The following is a 12,120-nucleotide window of genomic DNA, read 5'->3' as shown; positions in this document are numbered from 1 at the left end:
TAGTTCAATAAAAAGAAAAGTTACTATCTTATTTGTTATAACTGCATAGAAATAATACAATGATAGATTCTGTAGTCAAGCAAGACTCTTCCGAGGAGAATCTCAATAATAAAAGTATATCTTTCTCCCGAAGATTAATATACAATAAAAATGAATTATTAAAACTGTGTAACTTTTTAAAAATCTAAATCTGGACTAAATTTAAATAATTAAAAACTGAGAAACAGACTCTAGAATGTACCACATAAATGATTTATAAATGACCTATCAGGCTCTATCTTATGTTTTAAAGTCTTCAATTTTATAAGTAAAATACATGTTCTTTATCATTTGTCCAAAACAGCTGCCACTGTATTTAGTTCTTAGATCTCTAAATACCAAAATTTAAAATTTAGCATTGTATTTACTTTTTGTAGTATTAAATTGTAAAGTTATTTCTAAAAACTCTATAACCCTGATAAGAATTATGAAAAGTGTGATATTCAAATTTCAAAGTCATGAATTTTATAGAACTTAACTGAACAAGTAGCTGAAAACCACTAATTCTAACACACAAGAGAAGACTTTTTAAAAAAAATGCTAATAATCAAAACTGATTCCCTTCTAAGACATTAATAAACCAGAAACTTAAGTTTTTCATTTAAAAAGACATACCCAAAATAACTTTAATATATGTACTTTACTCAATGTTGCTAAATATACCATAAAGATTTAATCATGTCAGGAAGAACCTTAGGTGGTTTTAGGAAATTTTCAAGTAACTATGCTTGCTTAGACATTTTTCTTACTGATAACAATGTCAAAGAGGCTCAAATCAACACAGAGATACTATTTTTTCATCCAATTAAACTTCTTTTTTCAATGACCGCTACCAGTCATTAGGATAAGAAAAGCATGTTCATCATGGTACAAACTGGTGTAACTTCTATAAAGCAATCTAACAATATGGCCACAAGCCTTCCAAAAGTATACTCACTCATGATCAGTAATCTATTTTTAGAAATTGCTGCTAAAGGATAAAATCAGGTATATACATAAGGTTTTAGCAAAAAATTGTTCATTTCAAGTTATTAGAAAACTTCTTAAAACCTAAAGTTTTAAGTATGAGAATGTCCAAAAAAAAGATTGAATAAATTATCTATTAAAATCTCACAAAGGTACTAAAAATGTTTTCAAAGATTACATATGAGAAAATACTTAAGTGAAAATGACAGTACTATATAAGAAGTATGGTTCCAATCTATAAGAGTTAAAAAGAATATTAAGAGTATATTTGCATATGTTTGTCGGAATATTAAAAGTCATATATTTTGCTATAAAAATTAATAAAATCCTGACATGCTACAACACGCTAAGGAAGCCAGACACAAAAAGTCACATATTCTATAATCCCATTTATATGGAATATCCAGAGTAGGCAAATGCATGGAAACAGAAAATAGATCAGTGGTTGCCAGGGGTTGGTGGAAGAAGAAATGGGGAGTGTAATGGGTATGGGTTTCTTGTTGGGGTGATAAAAATCTTCTGGAATTGGACAGTGGTGATGAGTGCACAACTGTGTAAAATTACAAAAAAAAAAAAACCCACTGAGTTGTACACTTTAGAAGAGTGAATTTTACAGTACATGAATTATAGCACAATACAAAAATAATTTTAAAAAGTGATACACCAAAAAAAATCAAGTTATTTCAGTGCCAAAAGTGTGAATTATTTTCCTCAAATTAACCATCTTTTCTAAAATTAACATATGTTCCTTTCATAAACAAAAACAAAAACCACATTTTCCTCCTCTCTTCTGGATCATCTCCATCAATTACAAAAAACAAGCTGTTCTCTTATGCATTCTTACAAAATCCAAATCTCTCCTTTATCCTCACTTTCCCTGCTGATTTTCACACCTTGCATCTCTGATCCTCTTTACACAAATTTACCAAGAATAGTCTGTATTCACTCTCTTCAGCTCGCCTCCTCTAATTCTGATCCCCATCATGAATATGCTCATCAAAGTCACCCACAACCTCTGCCCTGCTAATCCCATGGTCAAGTCGTATCACCTGGTCTATGACCAACGTTTGACAAAGCTGAGCACTGCACTTTCCTTGAAAAACTGGGATATAACACTCTAGGTCTTCTGCGCCCTACCTGGTGTTCCTACTCAGTCTCCTGCACCTATTAAACTGAAGTGGTTCAAAGTTCAATCCTAGCAGCTTCTCATTTTTACATCTACACTCCCTCTTTTCTCTCATCCAGTATTCTGGTCTCATGATAACTAAAATTCAGAAATACTTGTAACTAGGTTCCTCCATCTTCTACCCAGCCCCCACACTCATATGGGAATAGGCTGAAGTACTGATTTTGCATAGGGAAGACAGGAGAGCAACTGGAAAAGGAAATGATAGATAATCCCTTCTTAAAAGTAAAAAAGCAGAGCACACATCCCTACATCCTTGGTTCACTTTCAATCACTCTGAATCATGTTGATACAAATATGAGTGCCAACTAATCACTAACTGCTTGCCAATCAAGTAAAATATCACTGTCCAGAAAACCCAAACCAGCTAGAGGACCCCAAGAGCCCAAACTGATAATGAAGCCAGAATGAGCATCTGCCACTAGGTGGTGCCAAATCATAGCCACGACCAACAAATTTGGATCAGGGCAGCCAGGACACCTAACCTAGGCTAACCATGCAGGCTTGCCCACTTAGTTTATGAACTTCATGATAAGCCAACCCACAGCTGACATGACTAGAGACTAGATTTTTTTGGTATTTATACACTGAAAACTCCTAAATTTAATACCTCAACCCAGACTTCTTACCTGAAATCCAGACTTACCTAATTATCTATTAATTATTGCTACTTAGAAGTCCAACAGCATCTCATACTGATGCTCAAAACTGAACTCCCTATCTTACCCTCCTCCCTGCTCTCCCTGCTCCTAAATCTGCTCCTTCTCAGTTTTCCCTCTTCCCATCCTCCCCATCACTTAACCCAAAAACCTTTCAGTAATCCATGAGTACTATTTCTCTCACATAATATATCCAAAGCCATCAACATCAACATAGCCTCTCATTGATTATCTTCTATCCACAGACTACTTCTTCTGCCCTGATCTGTGCCCTGTATTATTGCAATCAACTGCTAACTGAGCTTCCTGCTTCAGCCTTTGCCCCTTTTAATCTCAACATAGAAGCTACAGTGATTCTATAAAACTGTAATTGAGATCATGACACTCTTTCTGCTCAAATCCCTTTAGCAGTTCCTCATCTGACTGGCAATTAAAACTATGATCTTTTTTTTAAAAATATATTTATTTATTTATTCATGAGAGACCCACGGGGGGGGGGGGGGGGGCGGGCAGAGATGTAGGCAGAGGAAGAAGCAGGCCCCATGCAGGAAGCCCAATGTGGGACTTGATCCCAGGAATCTGGGATTATGCCCTGAGCCAAAGGCAGATGCTCAACCACTGAGCCACCCAGGCATCTCAATGACCTTTCTTTAAAAAAAAAAAAAAAAAAAATCTATTTGAGAAAGAGAGGGTGCAAAGGAGAGGCAGAAGCAGGCTCCCAGGATGATGACCTGAGCTGAAAGCAGATGCCCAACCAACTGAGCCACCCAGGCACCCCAAACCACAATCTTTAAAATGGTTTACAAGACTATACGATTTGTCCCCTCACTTACTTCACATCAACCACACTATTTTTCAAATCTGACAGGCATATTATTACATTAAGACTTTTGCCAATAGTATTACTTCTACTTAGAGGCAGCCTCTCTCCCCACCCCCTTGAATATCCTGATAGCTCACTTCTTCACCTCCTTCAGGTCTTCGCTTTCAGCAAGGTTTTCCTCCCTTGACCACTCTATTTAAACTTAAAAACTCCCCAGCCCCCACCATTCCCTATCTTCTGTCCCTTCTATTGCATATATATTTGATTTATACTGGTATGATTCCATACCAGTAGTATGGAAGCCACATAAAGATAGAATTTTTTGTTTGTTCACTGATTTATTTCCGGTACTTAGAATGGTGCTCAGACCACATAATGAGTACTAAATAATATCTGTTAAATGTTATCTATGTTATCTATGTGTTAGATGTTATCATATTAAAATGATAGAAGTTCCTAAACTGTATAAATGTTGTGTAACATAGCAATTAAAAGCATGATTCAAAACTAGATTTCAGGGATGCCTGGGTGGCTCAGCGGTTGAGCATCCACCTTTAGCTCAGGGTGTGATCCCAGAGTCCTGGGATCGAGTCCCACATCGGGCTCCCTGCAGGAAACCTGCTTCTCCCTCTGCCTGTGTCTCTGCCTCTCTCTCCGTGTCTTTCATGAATAAATAAATAAAATCTTAAAAAAAAAAAAAAACTAGATTTTTTTTTTTTTAATTTTTTATTTATTTATGATAGTCACAGAGAGAGGGAGAGAAAGAGAGACAGGCAGAGGGAGAAGCAGGCTCCATGCACCGGGAGCCCGACGTGGGATTCGATCCCGGGTCTCCAGGATCGCGCCCTGGGCCAAAGGCAGGCGCCAAACCGCTGCGCCACCCAGGGATCCCAAAAACTAGATTTCAATTACAGGACTGCCACTTTGTAGCTGTGTGACTTTGGGGAAGTTTCTTATAACTCCTTTCTAAGCCATAATATGTTTATATGTAATGTGAGAATCATATTATTAACAGCAAATGCTTACAGTGACGATTAATGGTGTGAATGCATATAAAATGCTTAAAAGAAGACCTAAACTAGTGGCTGACAAACTAAGACCCATGGAGCCAAATTGGCCCTCTGCCTGCTCTTGAATAAGGTTTTAGTGTAACACAACCACGCTTACCCATTTATGTGCTGTTTATGGTTCCTTGCACTCTACAATGGCAGCTGGGTAGGTGCGAGAGAGACCATATGGCCTACAAAGTTATCTGACCATTTATAGAAAAAGTCTGCTGACCTCTAGCCTAAATAATAGTGTGTGCTCAGTGAGTGTTAGACATCACTATCTATGTCAATATGTATCTGCATGGGAGGTCTGTGTGCATGTAATTCCCAACCCAACGTACTACAAAATTCTTAAGTATAGTACTTTCCAGATACAAAATAAAGAAATATGACCCTAAAAGCAGTGGCACTAGCCCAAGATCATTACCTAATTTTTGAGACATTCTAATGATTACATATCACAGAAAGGGACACTGTAATTCTCAAACTAATCAATTCATCTTAGCCTTTTATAAGAAAATAATTTCTATATTATACAGTATGTTTAGAAGTTTTTTTTAGAGGGAGAGGGAAATGTCAGCAGTAGTTGTCCACAAAAGCAAATAAAGGACAGGATACTGCAATTCTAAAAAGCAGAGTTACAACACAATAAACTTATATTCCAAGTATCAGGAATAAAACATGCTTATAAGAACTGGACCAGGATAAAATATTAAATTAAAAGGAAAATATCATAATTCAGTAATCTATTTGTAACTTCATAAATTTCCTGTACTTTTTTTTTTTTTTTAATTTATTTATGATAGTCACACAGAGAGAGAGAGAGAGGCGGAGACACAGGCAGAGGGAGAAGCAGGCTCCATGCACCGGGAGCCCGATGTGGGATTCGATCCCGGGTCTCCAGGATCGCGCCCTGGGCCAAAGGCAGGCGCCAAACCGCTGCGCCACCCAGGGATCCCAAATTTCCTGTACTTAATTACAAAATTTATCAGCCTGTCTGCCTTCCAAAAATCACACATCGGCTAATAAACAACAGGTCAGAAATAGGGAAATGGGTTTCTGTCTCACTGATTATGTAACTTGGGATAATCTCCATTTGGAAATGGGATAACATATCCATCCTTTCATGTCTGAAAATTAAAAATGAAACATAAAAATGTGGCAGGTCTTAAAAAAAAAAAAAAACTCCATTAAATCCAAAATACTCATTTATAATGGAATTGAATACGTAGGGGGGAAAAAAAACATTTAAAGCCCAAATTTTTATTAAAAATCTGCTATAAGAAGTACCATGTTGGAGGCAGACATAGTTTCTTTTAAGTCCAAAAGCAACTTATTTCTCTACTAAAATATACTGTTGGGCAAGATATGGAGCAATTGGCATTTAGAGGTCATACTAGATGGAAAATAACAGTTTTACTAGGTTACTAAACTAGGCAAGATGCTCTGACACACTACAGACTAGCAGATAATCTCCTATCTCATACTTACTCCAAGGCACAGACTCATAAAATTTTTCTCTCCATGTCTACTTGGCAGAACATGTGTAATTGAATTCCATTAAGCTAAAAGTACTTATAACATTGTTTTACTATTATCCTTGTTAATTTATTTTAATATTTCTTAAAAATATCATATTGAATTATTATAAACTTCTGCCAAAATGTGAGTGGCATATTCTATGAACTTATCCTGGCCACTACAATATATAACATCAGTGTGAAGTATAATGTTCTTACCTTGTTCTTCACTTCCTTCCTTACAAAGACTAGAGCTCTGACCCAGACTTAAACTGATATCATCAGAAGTCTTAGCGGTGTCTGTATCTCCTACAAAGTTAAGAGAAACACGTAAAAGCATTACATTAAAAGTAAAGGCTGCAGAGTGTGGCATAACAAGAAAGGATAGCAACTGCTCTAGCGTACTATATACTATATTACCACATGATGCCTACTAGAGTAGTTTTTGTATACCATGGGTTATAATAATGGATGATGCACTGAACTAATAGGAAGCATCATGGACAATCAGACCACATCTTTATTCTCACAGCACTATAAACCAAATAATAAAGAAAGCTTCATACTGTTAGCTAATAAAACTTTCTTTAAAAAGACATACTTTAAAAAAAAAGACGCACTTTTTAAAAAGAAACAAATTATGTAATAATAACTTGCAGCAATATAAATTTCCTTCCCAGGGAAAATTATAAAAATTCCCCTAAAAAAGTATATGGTAAAAAAATTCATCTGAAATAGATGTATGTAAAAGGCTATATAAGATTTACAAAAAAACCACTTTCCCTCTTTTTTACTATTCATTTGAACTCCAATTTAAAGGATTCACATTAAATTACTCAGTTATATGCAAACCTCACCAAAACCCATCAAAGTATTTTCCTTCAAGGCAAGAAAGTTTCTTATGAATTAAAACTTATAATTCATGCAATGTAATGCAAATGTTCAAATACATTTGTGAAATCCGGATGATGAAAAGAGAACCCAAATTTAAATCAAGTAACTCTTAGTGTAAGATACATATTACATCTACAAAATAATTTCAAGAATGATTTTTAATTACATGTGAACATATAGTACTCAGTTATCTTTATTACATCCAAAAATGAAATGGAAAGTCACAGGCAACTTTCAACTTAATGTCTACCTTTAATAGTTGCTGCTGTTCCAAGACGAGAGGAACCAGATCCAATCTGAAAATAAGATATCAAGTAAAATAAATTAAAATGCTATGTCATTATCAACATAAACTAGCAAGATTATCAAGCAAAACTATCATATTATCAAAACATGCTATCAGTCACTTGTACCAGTATTAAAAGACACCCGCTGGGCATGTTGTATCAGAGCTGCCTAACCTGTTTGTTGTCGCACATTCTGCATATACATTACGATGTGCATGAATGATGGCACTGAATCCCTCTGCATGCTTAGAATTGATGGGGAGCCCACAGAGCAAGATGCCGCCAACATCAAGCAATACATGCCATACAATTACTATCACTTTTTATATTGTGTTGTGACATGTTCATATTATAAATAAAAGCAGGGACACCTGGGTGGCTCAGTGGTTTTGAGCATCTGCCTTTGGCCCAGGGTGTGATCCTGGAGTCCCAGGATCGAGTCCCACATCAGGCTCCCTTGCATGGAGCCTGCTTCTCTCTCTGCCTGTGTCTCTGCCTCTCTCTGTGCGTCTCTCATGAATAAATACATAAAATCTTAAAAAAAAAAAAACAAAAAAAAGCAAAACTAGGTGTTGAGTCTACCTGAAACAAATTTAGACTTATCAGGGCACATAAAAAAAAGGTTTGGGACAAAACATTAACATAAACATATATTACAAAAAACAACCTAACTCTTGCTGTCAAACCGTTGGTGTATCAATATACACTTTCCTGACTTCTAGACAAAAAGTACTTCTTTGCAGACTACTATAACATATATATAAAAATTTAAAAACTAAAGGATTCACAAAAAATGATTGGCACTAACTATAAAAAGAAAACTAAAATCTGTTGAGTTTTTAATGCTTATATTCCCAGATGATATAACACCTCCCTAAAATCTCAGCCATCATTCGCTATACTACCATAAAAATCATATAAATACCACGATTCCACAAACACATTAAGGAAACCAAACATAACATGATAGTTACTAAATCCACAAATCTTACTAACTTTCTAGAACCTGTTTTCAAGGGATTTAAGAACACAGTCAAGCAAAGTTAATATTTTATAATACAATTAAGAGTACTCATATAATATTTTGTATTTTACCAAATCTTTCCTTCCTTTAAGATTTTATTTTTAAGTTATCTCTACATCCAACTAGGGCTCAAACTCACAACCCCGAGATCAAAGAACTGCATGTTCTACTGACTAAGTCAAGTAGGTACCCCCCCAAATCTTTCCTTTTACTGATTCAACTGATAGAGGAATATAAAGTAAGAAATTTGCTCAAAATATAAGTTAATACTGAGTTTGAAGGGGCATGAGAGACTTTCTTGATCTGGACAGCAATTAAAGGGTGTATATATATGCAAAAACCCACTGTGCTATACACTTAAGTAGTACATACTATGCTATATAATGGTTCTATGTCAGTGAAAAGGTGAGTAAAAAATAAGCATATACAAACAAGCTAGAACTACTACATTTTGATGCAGCCAAAAAAATAATAAGCTTTGCAACATTTTTTGAACTATTAAGCTTGATGATCCTGATTTTTCCTAATTCCTGCTTTCAATTAGCTATAAAAGGCACTGCAACTAGACAGAAAAAAGTCAAAAAGCATTTTACTACAAAATAAAGTTTCATTCTCATCACACCTGCTAAACAAGCTATAGAACATATGTTATTTTTCAGCTAGAATAATATACATAACTTCCTAGACAAAAAAAAAAAAAACAAGTAAGCAAACAAGCAAACAAAAAACCCCTAACTTTATATGCACATCCTTCTGGAAATTTAAGCTTAAGAAACAACTTTTGAATATGGGTATAGTAGTTATCTTGTCTGCCACTGCAAAGTGTTCCCTTTTCTTTCCTTAACAAAGTTCCCACTTTGTTCAGATGTTGGGTTATCTTTTGATCAATGAGAAGTGGCCCAGTCCCCGGTCTAGATATGTGTTCTGGTTCTGGTCAATGAACATGTGTGAAGAGTCTGCTGGAGGGCTCCAGGGAAAGATCTTTGCATGTCTGAGAAGACGACAATCAAGGACAACTCTGCCCACACTGTTGCCTGCTTCTGATCTTTCAACAGGGTCATTCATGACTGAAGCTACTGTGCTCATCCCGCAATCCTTTTTTTCTTTTTCTTTTTTTTTTTTTTTATTGGAGTTCAATTTGCCAACATTCGGCACAACACCCAGTGCTCATCCCGCCAAGTGCCCCCCTCAGAAATCAGTGGCATTTCTATACACTGAGACTGAAGCAAGAGAAATTAAGGAGTCAATCCCATTTACAATTGCACCCAAAAGCATAAGATACCTAGGAATAAACCTAACCAAAGAGGTAAAGGATCTATACCGTAAAAACTACAGAACACTTCTGAAAGAAATTGAGGAAGACACAAAGAGATGGAAAAATATTCCATGTTCATCCTGCAATCCTGAGGGAAAAGCTGATCCAAGCTCTAACATGAATTGAGATGCTGAACAAATGCCACACATCCACCTCCAGAGTTGGAGGACAAACATAAACTCTTATTTCTTTAAGTCACTTAATTATAGTTGAGTTCTATTACTTGCTGACAAAAGCCTTTGTAATGGATACAATGGGTGGTTATATTTTACTTTTCATGCTTTTCTGTATTATTAAATTTATGCCCCTTTCATATAAAGGAGTCGGGACTATTTACATATGAAACAGAAGACTCAGGGCAGCCCTGGTGGCGGTGGCACAGCAGTTTGGCGCCACCTGCAGCCTGGGGTGTGATCCTGGAGACCAGGGATATGGAGTCCCACTTCGGGCTCCCTGCATGGAGCCTGCTTCTCCCTCTCCCTCTGCCTTTGTGTCTATGAATAAATAAATAAAATCTTAAAAAAAAATGAAACAGAGGACTCAGAATACGAACTAGAGTACATCCAAATAGAAGAATGCATTTGCAAAAATGTCACTGCAGAAAAACACCAAGTGACATTAACACTCATGATATATTCAACAAAGAAAATCAAATTCCAAACAGCATGCACACTATAATCCCAACTTTTTTAAAAATGGTTTTTTATTATGACATTATGGATTATTTTTTTTCTTCTGTTTCCTTTCCCTCACTAGCTATTTTTCTAAAAATGAACAGATTTAGAAAAGGAAAATTTTAAGAAAAAAAAAAGTGGTCTGTACAAACCAAAAATGGTTTGGTTGTTTCTTCTCCTTGGTAAGTGCCATAGGAAAGGTCAGAAAGGCTTATAGGTGTCAGAGAAGAAAAATTTCTTCCAACTAAAGAACAATCAGGCAAGGCTACCTCCTCCATGAAGGCTTTGCCCCTCCTCTGGCTGGAAACAATTATTTTCACCTCTAAAATCATTAACCCCTTTTCTGTACAATTCCTATGCCAATGATTACTTTGCATCTTAGATTTATAGTTCCCTGGTAGCATATATCATGTTTATGACTTTGGTCACTTATAGCACATCTACCCTGACATTGTAAACTCTCTGAGGCTAAGACCCACTCCCCATTAAATTGACTTGAAAACTATCGGGCACTGAAATGTTAGAGGGAAGACAAGTGACAAAAAGAAAGAGAGGGAGGTACAGGACAAAAAAAAAACAAGGAAAAAGAAAGGGAAAGGAAATAGAGAGTGGAAGATGGAAGGGAGAAGAGAAAAGGTGGCAAGAAGGAAAGAATGACCACAATGATTAAGACATAGTCACCATGCTCAAGTTCATTATCTAGTATAGAAAACACTTACATAAAAAAAAAAAAAGAAAACACTTACATAAACAATTATGATACTGTGTAACAAATGCTATATGATAAAATATGGACAAGAAACACAGTATGTCTACTGGTAATATCTCCACCAATATACAGAAAGGCTGACTCTACTTCTTCACTCCAACTACCCTAAAGGGGAACAGTAATTATGTCAACCATTTATTTTGTTATAAACAGGATAAAACTGAAATACCAAAATCCAAGTAGCATAGTAACTTTCAATATTTGCCCATTTTTATCCAAGAGTTAATATTTTAAGGAAAACCAAATTAGGTATGCTGCGCATTTATGTGCAGGCAAGCTTTAATAACACTGAAGATGGGAGTCCCTCCCTAAAACAAGTAGGGCAAGTTCCAAAAGACACAATGCTATGGTCGAGTTATTGAAGATGGCTGGTTACTGCTATACCCTTTCAGCTGTCCTACTGAAAAAAAGGTGGGGGGGGGGGGGCAGGGGGGAGTAGTTTGGCTCTCCAAAAGATTGTGGGAAAAACATAGGCTTAATTCCCTTGGTAATCTGACATTGCCAACATCTGTCAGTATGGACAAAGGCCAGGGTTAATTAAGCATACAAAATATGCAGCCATATCTAAAGATTAAGCCATTTCATTCACTTCATAAAGAGAATGAGAAAGCAAGGCCAACCAAAAGAGGATCAAGGATAATAACACTTCTCTTTCAACTAGTATTGTGAAAATTAAAAATTTAAAGGTATGGATCTAATTAAAATGTCACAACCTTTTGCAATAATGTTTCTTTTTTATTTTATTTATTTTTGAGAGAGAGAGAAAAAATACATACATGAGCACAGGGGAGGGGCACAGGAAAAGGGAGAGAGAATCCAGAGCACTAGGCTTAATCTCACAACCCTGAGATCATGACCTGAGCTGAAATGAAGAGACTGACACTTAACAACTGAGCCACCCAGGTGTCCCATTGC

At 36.0% G+C, this 12,120-nt stretch overlaps 1 protein-coding gene across 13 annotated transcripts in view; it reads right to left on the bottom strand.

Moving 5' to 3' along the window:
* The window catches only part of PCNX1 (pecanex 1), a 163,706-nt gene that overhangs the window by 105,268 nt on the left and 46,318 nt on the right, over nt 1–12,120 (bottom strand). For all 13 annotated transcript variants that reach the window (XM_077909812.1, XM_077909815.1, XM_077909813.1 and 10 more), the window contains 2 exons: nt 7,387–7,432; nt 6,462–6,551 (listed from right to left, as the gene is read on the bottom strand). In XM_077909812.1, the coding sequence (XP_077765938.1) occupies nt 6,462–6,551; nt 7,387–7,432 (136 nt within the window). The remainder of the gene's footprint in view (nt 1–6,461; nt 6,552–7,386; nt 7,433–12,120) is intronic.

Source organism: Canis aureus, chromosome 9 (genome assembly GCF_053574225.1).
Source record: "Canis aureus isolate CA01 chromosome 9, VMU_Caureus_v.1.0, whole genome shotgun sequence".
Classification (NCBI taxonomy): domain Eukaryota; kingdom Metazoa; phylum Chordata; class Mammalia; order Carnivora; family Canidae; genus Canis; species Canis aureus.
The sequence above is the reverse complement of the archived record's forward strand: the minus strand, read 5'-3'. Positions and strand labels throughout refer to the sequence as shown.